Here is a 25,370-nt window from a genome sequence, read left to right as displayed (position 1 = left end):
TTGAGCTAGGTTCATCTAAAACACACATATAAAACCCTTTACTCGCATCTAACACCGAAAAATACATGGCCCCCGAGATATTAGCCGTTATTTCATCAAGAGTGGGGAGTTGGAAATGGCTTCGCTTAATCGCTTTATTTAAATGCTGCGGATCCAGACATAGCCGAATATTTCCATCCGCTTTTTCTACTATCACAATATTGGAGACCCAGTCAGTAGGCTCACTAACTGGCACTATTATATTTAACTGCTGAAGCCTTTGCAACTCCTCCTGTAATTTTGGCCGTAATTTAATTGGTATTTTCCGAGACCCTCTAACAACAGGCGGGACAGTTTCATCAATTGTTAACTTATGTAACCCCGGCAACTGCCCAATTCCCTCAAAAATGTGCTTATGCGACGCTATCATCTTACTAATGCAAGTGTCTTTAATTTCATAAATACGCTTTATCAACCTTAATTGTACGCAAGCATCTCGCGCTAACAAATTATCACACTCGGCGTCTAGCACATATACTTTTTCTCTAATTGTAGCATTATTAAAACTTAAATCCGCTTCAAAACAACCTGCCAATGGTAATATATGTTTACTAACCTCTTTCAATATTGTACTCGTCTTACATAATAATTGCTTATCAAATCCGGCAGCCACATAACTGTCTATCGAGATAACTGTCACATCCGCACCGCTGTCCAATTTAAACTGCACCCGCACTCCGTTTACGACTATCCACTCGTACCAGTCCTTTTTGTCAACGCTTCCGACTTCAATTCCCCTTATCATAAACTCCTCCTCTTCGCTCATTTCCTCCGTCGTTTGACACGATAACTCACGCATCGTATGACTCACAAATCCGGACGACCGACAACATCTCGCGAAATGCCCTCTCCTGTTACACCTAAAGCATATCACTTGCACCGCTGGACATCTGTTGTTGTCATGCATGTAGCTACAATTCCAACATCTCCTTGAGCTCCGGCCGGCACCGGCACCGGCACCGGCAGCAGCGGGCGTCGGTCGGGGCCGGGCGGCCGGCGGCGGCGGGCCGGGCCGGGCGGCGGCCCGCGGCCGCGCCACGACGGGCTCGACGGCGGCGCTCGGCGCAGGCGGCTCCGCGCCGCACACGGCCCCGGCCTGCTCGCTCGCCACCTCGGCCGCCCTGCACCATGCTGCGGCGTCGCCTAACTCCAAGTCCGACTTTCTGAGCATCCTTTCCCTCAGCTGGCCATCTTTTATCCCCCGTATCATTTGAGTCAAAATCAAGCTATCCCTTAGATCCCCAAATTTACACGATTTACTTTTCACTTTCAATGTGGCCAAATATTTCTCAAACTTGTCACTTCCCTGAGAACACTCGAAAAACATATGTCTCTCAAAGTTAATGTTTTTTGTTGGGTTACACCTCGATTCGAACTTTCGGCACAACACATTAAAATCGTTCTTTTCGGCCTCTTCAAAGTCCAATTCTTCATATATTTCACGCCCACTTTTACCAATGATATGTAAGAATAACGCACACTTTTCCTTTCCCGATGCCCCATCGCGCCCCGAAGCTACCAAATACCAATCGAATGTCTTTTTCCAATCACGCCAATTGTCCGCCATATTGCCATTACCGCCTTCGCATAACGGCGCGGGCTGTTGTAAACTTGCATAGCCGCTATTCTGAGCGGCCAACCCTGCAACTTGATTTTCCTCCATCACTATAGGCACTAAAACGTCCGATTTACGATTTATATGCTGAGTTATTTACACCTGACACCATGTTGTATTCGGGATTAGGGATCTAAGTAAAACCACCGAGCTAGCTAGACCAAGACTGATTTATTTTTATTTTCAACCTACCACACATTCCTCAGCTACCCACATGTATCAATATAATGATATACCTATGTATATACAACACCTATCCCTAATTTAATTGTCATATTAAACAATTAATAATAGGCATTTACCTCAAAAAAACACTGTAACGTGTCTCTGAATCTCTGACGTAAATTTAGCAGCTCATTCCCCGCAATTCGGCCGCAATCATAATATATTTAATAGCCGTATGATTTTAACGACACAGCCAAATTGCGGATGCTAAAGCTGGCTCGTTTTGCGTTTTCCGTGAAATGTAACGAAATAGAAACTGTTTTCAGTAACAGTTTTCCAAGTAATTTAGTTACCTATAGGAATCGCGTTGCGATATTAATACTTGTATTTGATGGAACGATGAAATGTTAAAAATATTTTCTTTGCATTGCTGTTTTATTGCGAGAGTTAAATAATTAGAGTCCGTCCAAGCTAACTTTGCACCGATTTATAGAGAACGAATGGAACGAACGTGAGGAAAGTATCATATAATATATCATTATTATAGAAATTTGACACACTTTGTCATTAACAATGCCATGCAGTTATTTTTTCCTGACTACATATTTAACTATATTTTTTTCTTTGTATGACGTTCATGTTAATATTTTCTTATAAAAATAGTTCATCGTGCTAGTAACTGTCAATCTGTCACGTGTCCACGTCTATTTATTGCATTAGGTAGGTATGTAGCGGAAAAATAGTAAATTACTAGGACGATTAAAGTATTTAATTTTCCAGTGACTAGGATAAACAACACAATGACGAGCAAGTCAATGAACAATAATGTTTTTATGTAGCTGGTAGTCCATCTTAAATACTTTATTGTTGCTAATTCGTCCATGTTTGTTTTTACTTTCTAACAGAAAAAAAGTGTGTGCGTATAATCTATACGCGCGAATCGCGCGATTGAAGTAAAACTTCTTTGACGATTACGTTTATCGCTATGTTGGCACTGAGCGTTACTTCTGTCAGAAAAAAAATCTAAGTTACCATCTAGTCTCGCCTAAAGAAGTTTTACGTTTGACTTCAAAAATCGTTTCTTGAAAAATAATCGTTAAATAAAACGGTTATAGAAATACGGTCATACGGTCATCTCTAGCGGACGCTTCAAAGTGTTTTTGTATGAGCAAGTTAACATCGCGCGCCTGAATTGAGTGAATTTTGAAGTAGCACGTTATTTGAATGGGGTGATTACAGTAAATGGAGTTAGGAGTCCATATTCATTTAAATGAAAATTAAAGAAAAAATATATATAAGAGAATAAAACAATTCAATTTAAAATAAAACTACATACTTAAAAAAAATACTAATATAATCATTACATAGTATAAAACAAAGTCGCTTCCTGCTGTCTGTCTGTCCCTATGTATGCTTAGATCTTTAAACTACGCAACGGATTTTCATGCGGTTTTTTTATTAGATAGAGTGACTCAAGAGGGCGGTTTATATGTATAATACATCAGCGTTGCACCCGTGCGAAGCCGGGGCGGGTCGCTAGTGTTAAACAAAACTAAAACATACTAAAAAAAGAAGTTATCAAGAGAATACCCCTTCTAAAACCTCCGCCTGTGGCATTGAATCCATGACGCTAGCTGCGTTACCTCTCTGTTTTGCTGCGATATTACGCTGGGAGAGGTAAACGCCAGCCCTATTTTAATTAAATTTTTATTTGATTAACGGTGCGTCTTCTACGCGGTCAGCGACTTCCGTGGATAAAGTCGTATTCGTATTAGGAGGCGTATTCTGATTGTAATAACAGGTTAAATTTTTTATCTAGATTTGTAATGGTTATGATCATCTATCAGTGTCAATATGACATTTCTTCAACCAGAGACGTCAGTTTCGACTGAAATATCACAATATCACTCTGACTCTGACAAATTCTTAACCTGTTATTACAATCGGAATACGCCTATTACCTACGCCTCCAGGACATAATAAATAACAAGATTAGAAGCTGTGGTAGATGTAGGTGGGCTCCAAAAATAAACACTCGCTTTAATTAACAAAACCCACATAGAAAAAAAAAACCAGCCAAGTGCGAGTCGGACTCGCGCATGGAGGGTTCCGTACCATTACGCAAAAAAACGGGAAAAAATCACGTTTGTTGTATGGGAGCCTCACTTAAATATTTATTTTATTCTGTTTTTAGTATTTGTTGTTATAGCGGCAATAGAAATACATCACTTGTGAAAATTTCAACTGTCTAGCTATCACGGTTCATGAGAAAGATACAGCCTGGTGGCAGACGGACAGACAGACAGACAGACAGCGGAGTCTTAGTAATAGGGTCTCGTTTTTACCCTTTGGGTACGGAACCCTAAAAACACATTATATTCACGAAAATTATGTAAACAAAGTCAGTTCACGAAAAAAAAGTGGTCATGCTTTTCACATTCATTAAAAAGATTTACCTATTGTGTAAATACAAACATAATATTACGTTAGACTCACACAAACCCATACATTAAAATATGATTTTATTTTTTATCTTAGGAATAAATTAAAAGTTGAAAAATTATCTGTCTTGGGTGGGACTTTGAACCCACGACCACTGGATCACTACAGTGAATTTTCTACTTTTAATTTATTTCTAAGCTTAATAGCATCGTTAGCAGACGTTTCTGATTGATACAAAATAGATTTTATTTTTGTTAGACTATATAGTAGCTTTTGCCCGCGACTTCGACTGCGTGGACTTAGTAACAGCAGCTAAAGTAAGTATAGCGCCTGGAAAAATTCTCATAGCAATCATTAAATTTGAGCATATTATGCACACAAATTAAATAGCAGGCACTTCATTAATTATCTCAATTCCACCCCGGTTTTTACTTTCTTAAGGGAAGATTTTCGGGATAAAAACTATCCTATGTCCTTCTCAGGGACTCAACCTATCTCTATGTCAAATTTCATCTAAATCGATTCAGCGGTTTAAGCGTGAAGAGGGAACACACAGAGAGACAGACTTTCGCATTTATAATATTAGTATGGATATGGATTATATACACAAATTATTAAAAATAAAAACTGCTTGAAAATATGCATGCAAGAGATATACCAGATCGTCCACGACCACTTTTTTTCGTGGACATACTGTAGCACACAGAACTATTAGTTCTGTGCTGTAGCATGTATTTTGGGACAGTTTTAGTAATGACTAATAAATATTTATAACGGCCCTTTGATGTCACGCTCTGATGGGCATTTTAAATTTGCCGGCAGAAAGTTTTGCAAACTTCTGATTTATGCCTTTACTTGCTGCAAAAATATTTGTGACAGTCCATTGTTTATTCATATCTGCGGAAAGTTAGTTTAATTGTGTTATATAAATAAATCAAAAATAACAAACAGCTCTTCGCGCGGCACCTCAATGTTGCCAGTTTAGAATACAATTGTAATTTGTAGTTTTTTAGAGACACATTATATTTAGGTATAAGTATATATATATATATATATATACCGCAGTGTCTTAAGACGAAAGTCTTCAACCAGTGTGTGTTGCAAGTGATGACGTACGGAACAGAGACGTGGTCGCTCACAATGGGCTTCATAAGAAGGCTCAAGGTCACTCAAAGAGCAATGGAGCGAGCTATGCTCGAAGTTTCCCTGCGTGATCGAATCAGAAATGAGGATATCCGCAGGAGAACTAAAGTTGTCGACATAGCTAAGAGAATTGCCAGCCTTAAGTGGCCACTCGCCACGCTCGTGGTTCAATATTGGAATCATTCGCTTGCTCCGGTATCAATATTAGCACGAGAGGTTAAACAACTTTGCCCCCTTGTAAAACAAATAACTATTATAACTACTTACACAAAAAATTAGACTTGCGAAAAAATGTTTTACACCGGCCAACAGGTCGGTTTGTAACAAAAAAAAACCGTTTCAGGATATTGATTGATTTATATCTTAAGTGACATATTTTCATACAAGGCTTGCAGTAACAAAAGCCCTCACTTTAGTACGTATGCCTTCATACCAAGCCTATGGTCCATCTTCATCGCTATCAGCTTATTGTTACCTCCAGACTCAATCTCTGTTACATTACTGAAAGCATCGATACAAATATAACAAATATTACTTTTGCAATTGGAATTTAGCATTGTACGGCCTCCTATTGAGGTCTCCCATGTATTCATTTGAATGGGAATGGACAGAATGCTTTATTTAGTTCTTGACAATGTGTTCTGATTGGATGTACGAGCGTGGGCGAGTCTAACCTGAGCTGAACCTGAGGACTACAGAATGCAAGCTTCGAGTGCTATTCATTTAATTAAAGGTCAAAGCACACCGGCTGCGTAGACATGCACTTGCGCGTGCTCTAAGACATTAGAGCCGTGAATTTTTATACTAAAGGAGAAGCAGAAAAAATCACTGCGTTGGGCTTAGGCAATATTTGTGTTTGCGACCGAACACCGGTCCGATCGCTTTTAACCAACAAGAGGGCCTAACGCTAAAAACGTTCGACGTGTTGCCTCTCTGTCGCACTTGTAAATTCGTAAGTAAGTGTGACAGGGAAGCAAGACGTCGAACGTGGTTCGCAGTAGGCCAATTTTTTCTACTGGTTGGTCCGGGAGATGGAAATTCATCCGCGCTCGGAATCAGACTTCTTGTTCTACTGAGGGTTTTTTGTTATTATTATGTTATTGGTTTGGGGAAATACTTGTTTATGAAGTGGAAACATTATATGACGAATATGACAATATCAATATACCAAAAACATAAATATAATATAAATGTGGCTTTTCACCACAGAAAGGTCCTTATGCTTCAAGTGCAATAACGACGTTTCCATCTGAAATCCCTATAGAAATTCTGATAAAAAGGTCTTTATTAGATTATTACAGATGAAGCACACAATCGCATCATTATCATGATTTGCTTAGCATATCTCGTCTATCAAATAATACATGGCAAAATACTTTACCGGCGTGAAGTTAGCAGCCTAAAGCTGGCAGCCCAAGATAATCCAACCAAATTAAGATGTCATTTTATATACCTCCTGTACACTCACATATTAAGCATTTTCAAGAGCATATACAACATGTTTTTAAAAGAAATTTGACTTTTTTATCACAACTGAAAGTGTTAAGCCCAAAAAGGGCCAAATTATTCACAAAACACATAGGGCAGCTAACTTCACAAACAGGCAGCCTACAACGTTTCTTCAATGGTTTCGTTATTTTTAGGGACACTGTCCAGATTACACATTGCTTCTGGTATCGTAAGAAGCGGCATAAAAAACTCTTTCAAATGAGGTATAAGTCGTGAACATTGAAAGAGTATGGCTACCTCAAAATCCAGAATAACACCCAGCAGCCTAAAACTTTTTCAGAGTTTGTCAAGATTTCGATGAGAAGCTGTCTAGATTACACTTTGTGTCTAGTATCGTAAGAAGCGGCATCAAAAACTCTTTCAAATGAGGTATAATTCGTGAACATTGAAAGAGTATGGCTTCCTCAAAATCCAGAATAACACCCAGCAGCCTAAAACATTTTCAGAGTTTGTCAAGATTTCGATGAGAAGCTGTCTAGATTACACTTTGTGTTTAGTATCGTAAGAAGCGGCATCAAAAACTCTTTCAAATGAGATATAATTCGTGAACATTGAAAGAGTATGGCTACCTCAAAATCCAGAATAACACCCAGCAGCCTAAAACTTTTTCAGAGTTTGTCAAGATTTCGATGAGAAGCTGTCTAGATTACACTTTGTGTCTAGTATCGTAAGAAGCGGCATCAAAAACTCTTTCAAATGAGATATAATTCGTGAACATTGAAAGAGTATGGCTACCTCAAAATCCAGAATAACACCCAGCAGCCTAAAACTTTTTCAGAGTTTGTCAAGATTTCGATGAGAAGCTGTCTAGATTACACTTTGTGTCTAGTATCGTAAGAAGCGGCATCAAAAACTCTTTCAAATGAGATATAATTCGTAAACATTGAAAGAGTATGGCTACCTCAAAATCCAGAATAACACCCAGCAGCCTAAAACTTTTTCAGAGTTTGTCAAGATTTCGATGAGAAGCTGTCTAGATTACACTTTGTGTCTAGTATCGTAAGAAGCGACATCAAAAACTCTTTCAAATGAGATATAATTCGTGAACATTGAAAGAGTATGGCTACCTCAAAATCCAGAATAACACCCAGCAGCCTAAAACTTTTTCAGAGTTTGTCAAGATTTCGATGAGAAGTTGTCTAGATTACACTTTGTGTCTAGTATCGTAAGAAGCGGCATCAAAAACTCTTTCAAATGAGATATAATTCGTGAACATTGAAAGAGTATGGCTACCTCAAAATCCAGAATAACACCCAGCAGCCTAAAACTTTTTCAGAGTTTGTCAAGATTTCGATGAGAAGCTGTCTAGATTACACTTTGTGTCTAGTATCGTAAGAAGCGGCATCAAAAACTCTTTCAAATGAGATATAATTCGTGAACATTGAAAGAGTATGGCTACCTCAAAATCCAGAATAACACCCAGCAGCCTAAAACTTTTTCAGAGTTTGTCAAGATTTCGATGAGAAGCTGTCTAGATTACACTTTGTGTCTAGTATCGTAAGAAGCGGCATCAAAAACTCTTTCAAATGAGATATAATTTGTAAACATTGAAAGAGTATGGCTACCTCAAAATCCAGAATAACACCCAGCAGCCTAAAACTTTTTCAGAGTTTGTCAAGATTTCGATGAGAAGCTGTCTAGATTACACTTTGTGTCTAGTATCGTAAGAAGCGGCATCAAAAACTCTTTCAAATGAGATATAATTCGTGAACATTGAAAGAGTATGGCTACCTCAAAATCCAGAATAACACCCAGCAGCCTAAAACTTTTTCAGAGTTTGTCAAGATTTCGATGAGAAGCTGTCTAGATTACACTTTGTGTCTAGTATCGTAAGAAGCGGCATCAAAAACTCTTTCGAATGAGATATAATTCGTGAACATTGAAAGAGTATGGCTACCTCAAAATCCAGAATAACACCCAGCAGCCTAAAACTTTTTCAGTTCGTCAAGATTTCGATGAGAGGCTGTCTACATTACACTTTGTGCATTACATTACATTACATTACATTACATTACAGTACATTACAGTACATTACAATCAATTTTTTTTTACGATAAGCAATTGAAATTAGAGTTTAAATGGATTTGTTATACAATTTCCATTCTGATATTTGACTCTCCATTCCATAAATAAAGATTCTTTTGCTTGAATTGTTAATTGAAAGTACCCTCAACATATACTATAAAAATGTATACATAGTCATGTTTTTAAAAAAACATGCATTTTACTTTCCTCGTATTCGAAATGAAAAGTAGAGTGTTTAACTCGGGTGAAAGGCATCCTTTCTGCCTCGGACTATTGGCGCTCTCACTGCGTTCGAGCGCCAAAATACCTCGGTAGAAATTAATGCCTTTCATCCCTTGGTTAACAATCTACTATTCTGTAACTCTTTGAACATTTCATGATTTACATTTAAACGAGGAACGTACCCGCAGAGCTTAGACTTGTCTCGCGCAGTCATTGTACGTTGAAACTTCTTATCCAAGCTTGCTACGGTGAACTCGTAGGTATATAACAGTTCCTTTTTAGTTTCGATCCCGACAAAAAGACAATTCGACACGATTTCTTTGCCAACAGGCTTCAAATTTAAACTTTCTATTATATCGCGACGTAAATAAGTCTTCTGTGCGCCCGAATCAATAAAGCATCGTACCGGTATACATTTCTTATCGTATTCCTGGGTTCGAATCCCGGCAGAGGCATTTATTTGCGTGATGGGCACGAATATTTGAAGGGTACACGGAAAGAACATGTCTAGTCACTTTTTTCGGAAAATGAGATTTTCATTTCAAAATGTAGAGCTCTTAATGAACTATTAGTTATATCTTTTGCTACCACTGTATAATATATGTAACACAACTTTTTTTTTAGTTAAAAAAGACCTGGTCACGGAATTACCATACATTTTGACATGGTTCCAAATTTTAAAACCGCGATTACTCAACATGTTACTAAATTGACTAGACATGTTCTTTCCGTGTACCCTTAATTTGTTCTTGCGTCTTGGATGTTTTTTATACAAATTCATTTGAAGTAAGAAGCGGCATGAAAAACTCTTTCAAATGAGGTATAATTCGTGAACATTGAAAGACCGTGGCTACCTCAAAATCCAGAATAACACCCAGCAGCCTAAAACTTTTTCAGAGTTTGTCAAGATTTCGATGAGAAGCTGTCGAGATTACACTTTGTGTCCAGTATCGTAAGAAGCGGCATCAAAAACTCTTTCAAATAAGATATAATTCGTGAACATTGAAAGAGTATGGCTACCTCAAAATCCAGAATAACACAAAGCAGCCTAAAACTTTTTCAGAGTTTGTCAAGATTTCGATGAGAAGCTGTCTAGATTACACTTTGTGTCTAGTATCGTAAGAAGCGGCATCAAAAACTCTTTCAAATGAGATATAATTCGTGAACATTGAAAGAGTATGGCTACCTGAAAATCCAGAATAACACCCAGCAGCCTAAAACTTTTTCAGAGTTTGTCAAGATTTCGATGAGAAGCTGTCTAGATTACACTTTGTGTCTAGTATCGTAAGAAGCGGCATCAAAAACTCTTTCGAATGAGATATAATTCGTGAACATTGAAAGAGTATGGCTACCTCAAAATCCAGAATAACACCCAGCAGCCTAAAACTTTTTCAGAGTTTGTCAAGATTTCGATGAGAAGCTGTCTAGATTACACTTTGTGTCTAGTATCGTAAGAAGCGGCATCAAAAACTCTTTCGAATGAGATATAATTCGTGAACATTGAAAGAGTATGGCTACCTCAAAATCCAGAATAACACCCAGCAGCCTAAAACTTTTTCAGAGTTTGTCAAGATTTCGATGAGAAGCTGTCTAGATTACACTTTGTGTCTAGTATCGTAAGAAGCGGCATCAAAAACTCTTTCAAATGAGATATAATTCGTGAACATTGAAAGAGTACGGCTACCTCAAAATCCAGAATAACACCCAGCAGCCTAAAACTTTTTCAGAGTTTGTCAAGATTTCGATGAGAAGCTGTCTAGATTACACTTTGTGTCTAGTATCGTAAGAAGCGGCATCAAAAACTCTTTCGAATGAGATATAATTCGTGAACATTGAAAGAGTATGGCTACCTCAAAATCCAGAATAACACCCAGCAGCCTAAAACTTTTTCAGAGTTTGTCAAGATTTCGATGAGAAGCTGTCTAGATTACACTTTGTGTCTAGTATCGTAAGAAGCGGCATCAAAAACTCTTTCGAATGAGATATAATTCGTGAACATTGAAAGAGTATGGCTACCTCAAAATCCAGAATAACACCCAGCAGCCTAAAACTTTTTCAGTTCGTCAAGATTTCGATGAGAAGCTGTCTACATTACACTTTGTGCATTACATTACATTACATTACAGTACATTACAGTACATTACAATCAATTTTTTTTTACGATAAGCAATTGAAATTAGAGTTTAAATGGATTTGTTATACAATTTCCATTCTGATATTTGACTCTCCATTCCATAAATAAAGATTCTTTTGCTTGAATTGTTAATTGAAAGTACCCTCAACATATACTATAAAAATGTATACATAGTCATGTTTTTAAAAAAACATGCATTTTACTTTCCTCGTATTCGAAATGAAAAGTAGAGTGTTTAACTCGGGTGAAAGGCATCCTTTCTGCCTCGGACTATTGGCGCTCTCACTGCGTTCGAGCGCCAAAATACCTCGGTAGAATTTAATGCCTTTCATCCCTTGGTTAACAATCTACTATTCTGTAACTCTTTGAACATTTCATGATTTACATTTAAACGAGGAACGTACCCGCAGAGCTTAGACTTGTCTCGCGCAGTCATTGTACGTTGAAACTTCTTATCCAAGCTTGCTACGGTGAACTCGTAGGTATAAAACAGTTCCTTTTTAGTTTCGATCCCGACAAAAAGACAATTCGACACGATTTCTTTGCCAACAGGCTTCAAATTTAAACTTTCTATTATATCGCGACGTAAATAAGTCTTCTGTGCGCCCGAATCAATAAAGCATCGTACCGGTATACATTTCTTATCGTATTCCTGGGTTCGAATCCCGGCAGAGGCATTTATTTGCGTGATGGGCACGAATATTTGAAGGGTACACGGAAAGAACATGTCTAGTCACTTTTTTCGGAAAATGAGATTTTCATTTCAAAATGTAGAGCTCTTAATGAACTATTAGTTATATCTTTTGCTACCACTGTATAATATATGTAACACAACTTTTTTTTTAGTTAAAAAAGACCTGGTCACGGAATTACCATACATTTTGACATGGTTCCTGTTAAAGATGTAAATGAAACACCAAGTTCGGGCGGAGACTGGCCGTACTTTATTTAGGTACTTACCCACATGCGTATATAAATATAACCAATATCAGATCTACCCACAACCTCCCTTTTATAATAATTGTATACAATTGAATTAAGTTACTACATTATCCTTTTTCTAAACAACAACAAAAAATTAGGTAGGCAGAGTACATTAAATTCACTATTAAGTATATCTTCACATTGCATTTTCAACATCTATTCTTTACAAACAATAAAGAAAGATATGAACGTTAAATATAATACATGATAGCATCATTGAATTATTACTAATTTTATAAACAATATTAAAGATTTATATTGATCCAGAAATTATAGAATATCTGCATTTGACATAAATTCCTATATAAAAACAAATGTATTTTACTATGACAAATTGACTGTAAGTAGACTTGGTGGATAGTATTTTATTTTTATTTATTTAATAATTTACACTGTGCTTATTACTGCAATGTACTTAATACCCTGCTTTATTTATAGGTACCTAAGTTTAATTTTAATTGTTATAATCTATGAATTAACATGCACTTTTTATTTATTTTTTTATTTTATGAAACTTGAACACATACTTATGCATAAAACATATAATAACAATAATTATTTGTACCTACAAATTATAATTTATCATGGATTTATTATGATAACATGTTTCCATTAATAGGTTAAATTTTGAACGTGAGATATAAACTTATTAAGCCAAAAGCATTGCACATTACAAAATGATGTTTTTATACAGGTGCTTTATTTATTTATGAATATATATGATATATATTACATTTTAATAGATTTCTTTTTTTTTCCACGACTTGATGAGTCATCAGTGTCATCAGTCTGCACGTTTAGTAGCCCCATCGATCAGGTGGTATAACCGTCCTGCCGGAACGAGTAATATACAGATTATTGTTTGCATTATTATCATTAGACACCGGGACCGGGCGAGAATCGCTTGCAGTGCAGGTGTCCGACCGCTGCATACGTGAAGCATTCGAGAGTGACGTCATCGCGGCGTTATCAGTTGGAATGTCTAAGTCGTCATAAGGCAGGAGACACACAGGGCTTTCAGATTGGGATTCCGAACGATTATCAGAATCACATATTAGGTGACGCCGGTTTCTTATTAAAGTGCCTCCTCCTATTATTTGTATTGCATACGATCGTATTCCACGGATCGATTGCACAATACCGTTGACCCACTTTTTATTAACCCTAACTTTTACTTTCTGACCTGGTACAAGGGGAGTTAAATCTCGCGCACCTTTATCATAATAGTCCTTTTGCTTATTTTGCCGTAATTGAAGCTCGGATCTAACATGCTTTGAAATTTTTGGTTTAAGAAGTTTCGGTGGGCAAGGAACTATACTTCTCAATTTGCGGCTATTAAGTAACTGAGAAGGACAATCGAGTGTACTGCTTATAGGGGTATTCAAATATTCCAGCAAAGCTAATCTAAACTCTGTACCATCAACCTGCGTTTTCTTGAAAATCTTCTTAACCGTTTGTATAGTTCGCTCCACTTGGCCATTTGACTGGGCGTAATGGGGCGAAGAAGTGACATGCTGAAATTTCCATGTTTGAGCAAATAACTTAAAGTTTTGGGAACTGAATTCAGGGCCATTATCAGACATAACTATATCTGGAATACCTTGGCAGCTGAAAATTATCTTCATATGCTGAATTACATTGTCAGATGTCAACGACTTTAATTCTACCACTTCTACATACTTGCTGTAGTAGTCGACAACTATTAAATACTTTTTATCATTCCAGTGAAAAATGTCGGCACCGATTTTTGACCATGCTCTGCTAGGAACTTCATGCGAAATAAGTGTTTCCTTTCTATTTTCATTTTTAAATAATAAACAGGGTTGACAATTATTGATTAAGTCTTCTAACTGTGAATTCATATTTGGCCAAAACATTATTTCACGAATTCTCAATTTACATTTTTCGAGACCAAGGTGACCAATGTGCACCCGCCTTAACAATTCACTACGCATCTCGGAGGGAATAATTATTCTATCGCCCTTCCATAGCATACCGTAAGCCTCAGTTAATTCATCCCGGTATCCCCAGTAGGGCCTAACTTCATTACATACTTCTTGTTTGTTATTTGGCCACCCATTTTTTATATACTTTGCCAACAATTGTAATTCCGTATCTTCTTGTGTTAACTTCTGAATTTGCATAAAATGTGTGTCTACAAGCGGGTTACTAACTGCCACAGCACAAATTTGTGCTCGGGCATCTAGGTAATCTCGCGGTTCTATTATCGGCGCACTGGCCGGTTCTACAGCGCGCGACAGCGTATCGGCAATAAACAAATATTTACCTGGCTTGTAAATTAATTTAAAAGAATACGGTTGTAGACGCAATAGCATTCTCTGTAGACGTGCCGGAGCCGATGCTATTGGCTTGCTAATAATACTGACGAGTGGTTTGTGGTCAGTTTCTACAGTAATATCGCTTCGACCGTATATGTATGTATAAAACTTTTCGCATGCGTACACGCAAGCCAAAAGCTCTTTTTCAATTTGAGCATATGATTGCTCAGCTTTAGTCATAGCGCGTGACGCGTAACACACAGGCAAATTATTCTGCATAAGACAACATCCTAGACCGTTTTTACAAGCATCTACCGATATCACGACTGGGGTGTCCAAACTGTAATATTGTAAGATCGGAACGCTTGTCAAGCATTCTTTAAGACTATTGAATGACTTTTCGTGCTCATCATTCCAGTGCCATTCAACTTCTTTCTTAAGAAGCTGTCTCAAAGTATGATTCCTTTCAGATAAATTGGGTATAAAATTACCAACATAATTAACCATACCTAGAAAACGTTCTAAGTCCTTTACGTTCAATGGACGTGGCATATTTTTTATAGCGGACGTGTGCGCATCGTCAGGGTAAATGCCGTGAGGAGTGATCTTGTGACCTAAATATTTAATTTCCGATAATCCAATTTTACATTTATTTAAATTCAGTTTTAAATTTATTTCTCTACATCTGTCAAATACCATTTTCAATCTACGGTCGTGTTCCTCCTTAGAACTGCCGTAAATAAGTAAATCGTCTACAAATAAACAAACACCTGGAATGTCGTCGAAGTGCTCATACATTTTTTTATGAAACACTTCCGATGCAGATGAAATTCCGAAAGGAAGACGCAAGAATTTATATCTACCGAAACTGGTATTAAATGTACAAAGGTCTGTACTATCAGCATGTAATTTTAGTTGCCAGAAACCCTGTTTGGCATCCAAAGTACTGAAATACTTGGATCCACCTAGATTAGCTGTAATTTCGTCCAAAGTGGGCAGTTTAAAATGCTCGCGCTTGATTGCTAAATTTAAATCACGCGGATCCAAACAAATCCTTATGTCCCCGTTGGCCTTTCTAGCTACTGTCATGCTGTTGACCCAGTCTGTTGGGCCCTCAACCTTTGCAATAACTCCGTCTTTAATCATTTCGTCCAATTTACTCTTTACCGAATCTTTCAAGGCCACAGGGAGCTTCCTAGGAGCATGCACCACTGGCCTGACGTTTTCGTTAAGCTCAATTTTATAATGGCCTGGCATACAACCTACCCCCTCAAAAACGTCTCTGTACTCTGTAAAAATGCTATCATTTAAATTACATTCCTTATCACTGTTCACTTCCAATACTAACTTTACTAAATTTAACTCGCGACATGAGTCACGGCCTAAAACAGGTGGCGAATCTACATCGGCTATTGTAAAATCTACAATGTAACTACGATTTCTATGCTGCACCTTTAAATTACACTGGCCTACAACTTTTATGCCCGTACCAGAATAACCCGTTAATCGGACTAAAGACATTCCTAACTCTCGCTCAGATATACCTAAATTTCGCAAACAGGTACGCGGGATGATGTTCACGTCGGCCCCAGTGTCCAATTTAAATTTTAACTTACTATCATTAATTGTCAAATCGACAGACCAATCACTTTGAGAATCAGAAAGATAATATATTACTCGTACCTGATCGGTTGAGTCATCCGCTTGAATCTCGTAAATTTTGCACATCCGAGAAAAGTGATCAAATCGGTTGCAGTTCAAACACCTCTTTCCTGCAGCAGGACATCTGGAGTTCCCATGTTCATAACCACACATTGAACACCATGCACTACGCTCACTACTACGACCGTGTTCGTACGTCAGTTGATTTCGTTGCATCGGTAGATTCCAGCGCTGCACTGGCGGCGCGGGCGGGTGAGCGGGCGGCGCACGGGGGCGCGATGGCTGCCTACGACCGCGGGGCCACCCGCGCGCTGCTCCTCGATGCGCGGGCGCTCCTCGCCGGGATACCCACATTACCCGATTTACATCACTAATTTCACTACTGTCTTCCCGCAGTACTCCGTGATGCCCAAAATAATCTCTTTGTACCGCATAGGCATGATGCTCCACAGATTCTTTTTTGATGGCTCCGGCCTGTACCTTCGAAATTTGCGCAACATTGCAAATATCTAATGATTTTTTCAAAGTTAAATCTGGTTCCCGTAGTAGTCTTTCCCGAATCGCGTGGTCCTTTATTCCACAAATAAGTCTATCCCGAATTAAAGTCTCCATTAGGTCTTTAAATTCACACGAACTCGCCAATTTTTTTAACTCGAACGAATATTGTTCGATAGACTCGCCTTCCTTTTGATCGCGAGTAAAAAATCTGTGCCGTTCAATAGTAAGATTCTTTTTAGGCAGGAAAAATGAGTCAAACTTATCCAGTAACTCCGATGATTTCGTTATCGACGATTTATCAAATTGCTCGTACACTTCTCGGCACTGCTCGCCGACGATATGTAAAAGGATGCTTAATTGTACTTTCGAGTCTTTTTTCGACAGCTCACACGCGTCATAATAAATGAGAAATGCGTTCTTCCATTTTTCCCACTCTTTTGATAAATTTCCCGTCGTAACATTTTCTAAACTATTAACGAACGAAAATGGCGGCGGCGGTGGCAATATCGAGTCCATGATCAAAGTTCACAAAATTACTTCCACTAATTGTCACCAAATCGAATCTTCTACAGCACGTATACACACAGTTAACTACGTGGACCGTAAAACACAATATCTTCAAACAATTTTCAATGTAGATTCTTTTATTTCGGCTGCGCCATGTTAAAGATGTAAATGAAACACCAAGTTCGGGCGGAGACTGGCCGTACTTTATTTAGGTACTTACCCACATGCGTATATAAATATAACCAATATCAGATCTACCCACAGTTCCAAATTTTAAAACCGCGATTACTCAACATGTTACTAAATTGACTAGACATGTTCTTTCCGTGTACCCTTAATTTGTTCTTGCGTCTTGGATGTTTTTTATACAAATTCATTTGAAGTAAGAAGCGGCATGAAAAACTCTTTCAAACGAGGTATAATTCGTGAACATTGAAAGACCGTGGCTACCTCAAAATCCAGAATAACACCCAGCAGCCTAAAACTTTTTCAGAGTTTGTCAAGATTTCGATGAGAAGCTGTCGAGATTACACTTTGTGTCCAGTATCGTAAGAAGCGGCATCAAAAACTCTTTCAAATAAGATATAATTCGTGAACATTGAAAGAGTATGGCTACCTCAAAATCCAGAATAACACAAAGCAGCCTAAAACTTTTTCAGAGTTAGTCAAGATTTCGATGAGAAGCTGTCTAGATTACACTTTGTGTCTAGTATCGTAAGAAGCGGCATCAAAAACTCTTTCAAATGAGATATAATTCGTGAACATTGAAAGAGTATGGCTACCTCAAAATCCAGAATAACACCCAGCAGCCTAAAACTTTTTCAGAGTTTGTCAAGATTTCGATGAGAAGCTGTCTAGATTACACTTTGTGTCTAGTATCGTAAGAAGCGGCATCAAAAACTCTTTCGAATGAGATATAATTCGTGAACATTGAAAGAGTATGGCTACCTCAAAATCCAGAATAACACCCAGCAGCCTAAAACTTTTTCAGAGTTTGTCAAGATTTCGATGAGAAGCTGTCTAGATTACACTTTGTGTCTAGTATCGTAAGAAGCGGCATCAAAAACTCTTTCAAATGAGATATAATTCGTGAACATTGAAAGAGTATGGCTACCTCAAAATCCAGAATAACACCCAGCAGCCTAAAACTTTTTCAGAGTTTGTCAAGATTTCGATGAGAAGCTGTCTAGATTACACTTTGTGTCTAGTATCGTAAGAAGCGGCATCAAAAACTCTTTCAAATGAGATATAATTCGTGAACATTGAAAGAGTATGGCTACCTCAAAATCCAGAATAACACCCAGCAGCCTAAAACTTTTTCAGAGTTTGTCAAGATTTCGATGAGAAGCTGTCTAGATTACACTTTGTGTCTAGTATCGTAAGAAGCGGCATCAAAAACTCTTTCAAATGAGATATAATTCGTGAACATTGAAAGAGTATGGCTACCTCAAAATCCAGAATAACACCCAGCAGCCTAAAACTTTTTCAGAGTTTGTCAAGATTTCGATGAGAAGCTGTCTAGATTACACTTTGTGTCTAGTATCGTAAGAAGCGGCATCAAAAACTCTTTCAAATAAGATATAATTCGTGAACATTGAAAGAGTATGGCTACCTCAAAATCCAGAATAACACCCAGCAGCCTAAAACTTTTTCAGTTTGTCAGATTTCGATGAGAAGCTGTCTACATTACACTTTGTGTCTAGTATCGTAAGAAGCGGCATCAAAAACTCTTTCAAATGAGATATAATTCGTGAACATTGAAAGAGTATGGCTACCTCAAAATCCAGAATAACACCCAGCAGCCTAAAACTTTTTCAGAGTTTGTCAAGATTTCGATGAGAAGCTGTCTAGATTACACTTTGTGTCTAGTATCGTAAGAAGCGGCATCAAAAACTCTTTCAAATGAGATATAATTCGTGAACATTGAAAGAGTATGGCTACCTCAAAATCCAGAATAACACCCAGCAGCCTAAAACTTTTTCAGAGTTTGTCAAGATTTCGATGAGAAGCTGTCTAGATTACACTTTGTGTCTAGTATCGTAAGAAGCGGCATCAAAAACTCTTTCAAATGAGATATAATTCGTGAACATTGAAAGAGTATGGCTACCTCAAAATCCAGAATAACACCCAGCAGCCTAAAACTTTTTCAGAGTTTGTCAAGATTTCGATGAGAAGCTGTCTAGATTACACTTTGTGTCTAGTATCGTAAGAAGCGGCATCAAAAACTCTTTCGAATGAGATATAATTCGTGAACATTGAAAGAGTATGGCTACCTCAAAATCCAGAATAACACCCAGCAGCCTAAAACTTTTTCAGAGTTTGTCAAGATTTCGATGAGAAGCTGTCTAGATTACACTTTGTGTCTAGTATCGTAAGAAGCGGCATCAAAAACTCTTTCAAATGAGATATAATTCGTGAACATTGAAAGAGTATGGCTACCTCAAAATCCAGAATAACACCCAGCAGCCTAAAACTTTTTCAGAGTTTGTCAAGATTTCGATGAGAAGCTGTCTAGATTACACTTTGTGTCTAGTATCGTAAGAAGCGGCATCAAAAACTCTTTCAAATAAGATATAATTCGTGAACATTGAAAGAGTATGGCTACCTCAAAATCCAGAATAACACCCAGCAGCCTAAAACTTTTTCAGTTTGTCAGATTTCGATGAGAAGCTGTCTACATTACACTTTGTGTCTAGTATCGTAAGAAGCGGCATCAAAAACTCTTTCAAATGAGATATAATTCGTGAACATTGAAAGAGTATGGCTACCTCAAAATCCAGAATAACACCCAGCAGCCTAAAACTTTTTCAGAGTTTGTCAAGATTTCGATGAGAAACTGTCTAGATTACACTTTGTGTCTAGTATCGTAAGAAGCGGCATCAAAAACTCTTTCAAATGAGATATAATTCGTGAACATTGAAAGAGTACGGCTACCTCAAAATCCAGAATAACACCCAGCAGCCTAAAACTTTTTCAGAGTTTGTCAAGATTTCGATGAGAAGCTGTCTAGATTACACTTTGTGTCTAGTATCGTAAGAAGCGGCATCAAAAACTCTTTCAAATGAGATATAATTCGTGAACATTGAAAGAGTATGGCTACCTCAAAATCCAGAATAACACCCAGCAGCCTAAAACTTTTTCAGAGTTTGTCAAGATTTCGATGAGAAGCTGTCTAGATTACACTTTGTGTCTAGTATCGTAAGAAGCGGCATCAAAAACTCTTTCAAATGAGATATAATTCGTAAACATTGAAAGAGTATGGCTACCTCAAAATCCAGAATAACACCCAGCAGCCTAAAACTTTTTCAGAGTTTGTCAAGATTTCGATGAGAAGCTGTCTAGATTACACTTTGTGTCTAGTATCGTAAGAAGCGACATCAAAAACTCTTTCAAATGAGATATAATTCGTGAACATTGAAAGAGTATGGCTACCTCAAAATCCAGAATAACACCCAGCAGCCTAAAACTTTTTCAGAGTTTGTCAAGATTTCGATGAGAAGTTGTCTAGATTACACTTTGTGTCTAGTATCGTAAGAAGCGGCATCAAAAACTCTTTCAAATGAGATATAATTCGTGAACATTGAAAGAGTATGGCTACCTCAAAATCCAGAATAACACCCAGCAGCCTAAAACTTTTTCAGAGTTTGTCAAGATTTCGATGAGAAGCTGTCTAGATTACACTTTGTGTCTAGTATCGTAAGAAGCGGCATCAAAAACTCTTTCAAATGAGATATAATTCGTGAACATTGAAAGAGTATGGCTACCTCAAAATCCAGAATAACACCCAGCAGCCTAAAACTTTTTCAGAGTTTGTCAAGATTTCGATGAGAAGCTGTCTAGATTACACTTTGTGTCTAGTATCGTAAGAAGCGGCATCAAAAACTCTTTCAAATGAGATATAATTTGTAAACATTGAAAGAGTATGGCTACCTCAAAATCCAGAATAACACCCAGCAGCCTAAAACTTTTTCAGAGTTTGTCAAGATTTCGATGAGAAGCTGTCTAGATTACACTTTGTGTCTAGTATCGTAAGAAGCGGCATCAAAAACTCTTTCAAATGAGATATAATTCGTGAACATTGAAAGAGTATGGCTACCTCAAAATCCAGAATAACACCCAGCAGCCTAAAACTTTTTCAGAGTTTGTCAAGATTTCGATGAGAAGCTGTATAGATTACACTTTGTGTCTAGTATCGTAAGAAGCGGCATCAAAAACTCTTTCGAATGAGATATAATTCGTGAACATTGAAAGAGTATGGCTACCTCAAAATCCAGAATAACACCCAGCAGCCTAAAACTTTTTCAGTTCGTCAAGATTTCGATGAGAGGCTGTCTACATTACACTTTGTGCATTACATTACATTACATTACAGTACATTACAGTACATTACAATCAATTTTTTTTTACGATAAGCAATTGAAATTAGAGTTTAAATGGATTTGTTATACAATTTCCATTCTGATATTTGACTCTCCATTCCATAAATAAAGATTCTTTTGCTTGAATTGTTAATTGAAAGTACCCTCAACATATACTATATAAATGTATACATAGTCATGTTTTTAAAAAAACATGCATTTTACTTTCCTCGTATTCGAAATGAAAAGTAGAGTGTTTAACTCGGGTGAAAGGCATCCTTTCTGCCTCGGACTATTGGCGCTCTCACTGCGTTCGAGCGCCAAAATACCTCGGTAGAAATTAATGCCTTTCATCCCTTGGTTAACAATCTACTATTCTGTAACTCTTTGAACATTTCATGATTTACATTTAAACGAGGAACGTACCCGCAGAGCTTAGACTTGTCTCGCGCAGTCATTGTACGTTGAAACTTCTTATCCAAGCTTGCTACGGTGAACTCGTAGGTATAAAACAGTTCCTTTTTAGTTTCGATCCCGACAAAAAGACAATTCGACATGATTTCTTTTCCAACAGGCTTCAAATTTAAACTTTCTATTATATCGCGACGTAAATAAGTCTTCTGTGCGCCCGAATCAATAAAGCATCGTACCGGTATACATTTCTTATCGTATTCCTGGGTTCGAATCCCGGCAGAGGCATTTATTTGCGTGATGGGCACGAATATTTGAAGGGTACACGGAAAGAACATGTCTAGTCACTTTTTTCGGAAAATGAGATTTTCATTTCAAAATGTAGAGCTCTTAATGAACTATTAGTTATATATTTTGCTACCACTGTATAATATATGTAACACAACTTTTTTTTTAGTTAAAAAAGACCTGGTCACGGAATTACCATACATTTTGACATGGTTCCAAATTTTAAAACCGCGATTACTCAACATGTTACTAAATTGACTAGACATGTTCTTTCCGTGTACCCTTAATTTGTTCTTGCGTCTTGGATGTTTTTTATACAAATTCATTTGAAGTAAGAAGCGGCATGAAAAACTCTTTCAAATGAGGTATAATTCGTGAACATTGAAAGACCGTGGCTACCTCAAAATCCAGAATAACACCCAGCAGCCTAAAACTTTTTCAGAGTTTGTCAAGATTTCGATGAGAAGCTGTCGAGATTACACTTTGTGTCCAGTATCGTAAGAAGCGGCATCAAAAACTCTTTCAAATAAGATATAACTCGTGAACATTGAAAGAGTATGGCTACCTCAAAATCCAGAATAACACAAAGCAGCCTAAAACTTTTTCAGAGTTTGTCAAGATTTCGATGAGAAGCTGTCTAGATTACACTTTGTGTCTAGTATCGTAAGAAGCGGCATCAAAAACTCTTTCAAATGAGATATAATTCGTGAACATTGAAAGAGTATGGCTACCTCAAAATCCAGAATAACACCCAGCAGCCTAAAACTTTTTCAGAGTTTGTCAAGATTTCGATGAGAAGCTGTCTAGATTACACTTTGTGTCTAGTATCGTAAGAAGCGGCATCAAAAACTCTTTCGAATGAGATATAATTCGTGAACATTGAAAGAGTATGGCTACCTCAAAATCCAGAATAACACCCAGCAGCCTAAAACTTTTTCAGAGTTTGTCAAGATTTCGATGAGAAGCTGTCTAGATTACACTTTGTGTCTAGTATCGTAAGAAGCGGCATCAAAAACTCTTTCGAATGAGATATAATTCGTGAACATTGAAAGAGTATGGCTACCTCAAAATCCAGAATAACACCCAGCAGCCTAAAACTTTTTCAGAGTTTGTCAAGATTTCGATGAGAAGCTGTCTAGATTACACTTTGTGTCTAGTATCGTAAGAAGCGGCATCAAAAACTCTTTCAAATGAGATATAATTCGTGAACATTGAAAGAGTACGGCTACCTCAAAATCCAGAATAACACCCAGCAGCCTAAAACTTTTTCAGAGTTTGTCAAGATTTCGATGAGAAGCTGTCTAGATTACACTTTGTGTCTAGTATCGTAAGAAGCGGCATCAAAAACTCTTTCAAATGAGATATAACTCGTGAACATTGAAAGAGTACGGCTACCTCAAAATCCAGAATAACACCCAGCAGCCTAAAACTTTTTCAGAGTTTGTCAAGATTTCGATGAGAAGCTGTCTAGATTACACTTTGTGTCTAGTATCGTAAGAAGCGGCATCAAAAACTCTTTCAAATGAGATATAATTCGTGAACATTGAAAGAGTATGGCTACCACAAAATCCAGAATAACACCCAGCAGCCTAAAACTTTTTCAGAGTTTGTCAAGATTTCGATGAGAAGCTGTCTAGATTACACTTTGTGTCTAGTATCGTAAGAAGCGGCATCAAAAACTCTTTCGAATGAGATATAATTCGTGAACATTGAAAGAGTATGGCTACCTCAAAATCCAGAATAACACCTAGCAGCCTAAAACTTTTTCAGAGTTTGTCAAGATTTCGATGAGAAGCTGTCTAGATTACACTTTGTGTCTAGTATCGTAAGAAGCGGCATCAAAAACTCTTTCGAATGAGATATAATTCGTGAACATTGAAAGAGTATGGCTACCTCAAAATCCAGAATAACACCCAGCAGCCTAAAACTTTTTCAGTTCGTCAAGATTTCGATGAGAAGCTGTCTACATTACACTTTGTGCATTACATTACATTACATTACAGTACATTACAGTACATTACAATCAATTTTTTTTTACGATAAGCAATTGAAATTAGAGTTTAAATGGATTTGTTATACAATTTCCATTCTGATATTTGACTCTCCATTCCATAAATAAAGATTCTTTTGCTTGAATTGTTAATTGAAAGTACCCTCAACATATACTATAAAAATGTATACATAGTCATGTTTTTAAAAAAACATGCATTTTACTTTCCTCGTATTCGAAATGAAAAGTAGAGTGTTTAACTCGGGTGAAAGGCATCCTTTCTGCCTCGGACTATTGGCGCTCTCACTGCGTTCGAGCGCCAAAATACCTCGGTAGAATTTAATGCCTTTCATCCCTTGGTTAACAATCTACTATTCTGTAACTCTTTGAACATTTCATGATTTACATTTAAACGAGGAACATACCCGCAGAGCTTAGACTTGTCTCGCGCAGTCATTGTACGTTGAAACTTCTTATCCAAGCTTGCTACGGTGAACTCGTAGGTATAAAACAGTTCCTTTTTAGTTTCGATCCCGACAAAAAGACAATTCGACACGATTTCTTTGCCAACAGGCTTCAAATTTAAACTTTCTATTATATCGCGACGTAAATAAGTCTTCTGTGCGCCCGAATCAATAAAGCATCGTACCGGTATACATTTCTTATCGTATTCCTGGGTTCGAATCCCGGCAGAGGCATTTATTTGCGTGATGGGCACGAATATTTGAAGGGTACACGGAAAGAACATGTCTAGTCACTTTTTTCGGAAAATGAGATTTTCATTTCAAAATGTAGAGCTCTTAATGAACTATTAGTTATATCTTTTGCTACCACTGTATAATATATGTAACACAACTTTTTTTTTAGTTAAAAAAGACCTGGTCACGGAATTACCATACATTTTGACATGGTTCCAAATTTTAAAACCGCGATTACTCAACATGTTACTAAATTGACTAGACATGTTCTTTCCGTGTACCCTTAATTTGTTCTTGCGTCTTGGATGTTTTTTATACAAATTCATTTGAAGTAAGAAGCGGCATGAAAAACTCTTTCAAATGAGGTATAATTCGTGAACATTGAAAGACCGTGGCTACCT

At 37.4% G+C, this 25,370-nt stretch overlaps 2 protein-coding genes across 2 annotated transcripts in view; one reads left to right on the top strand and one right to left on the bottom strand.

Annotated features, from left to right (window-relative positions):
- LOC134750780 (uncharacterized) overlaps positions 1–25,370 on the top strand; it is a 116,971-nt gene that overhangs the window by 47,363 nt on the left and 44,238 nt on the right. The gene's annotated exons all lie outside the window — the stretch shown is intronic.
- On the bottom strand, positions 12,604–17,414 carry LOC134750610 (uncharacterized). Its single transcript, XM_063685817.1, has 2 exons — positions 16,241–17,414; positions 12,604–13,109 (listed from the first exon to the last, which is right to left on the bottom strand). Exons 1-2 carry the CDS (start codon positions 17,231–17,233, stop codon positions 13,092–13,094), a joined length of 1,011 nt encoding a protein of 336 aa, XP_063541887.1. The 5' UTR covers positions 17,234–17,414; the 3' UTR covers positions 12,604–13,091.

This window comes from Cydia strobilella, chromosome 20 (genome assembly GCF_947568885.1).
Source record: "Cydia strobilella chromosome 20, ilCydStro3.1, whole genome shotgun sequence".
NCBI classification, from domain to species: domain Eukaryota; kingdom Metazoa; phylum Arthropoda; class Insecta; order Lepidoptera; family Tortricidae; genus Cydia; species Cydia strobilella.
The sequence above is the reverse complement of the archived record's forward strand: the minus strand, read 5'-3'. Positions and strand labels throughout refer to the sequence as shown.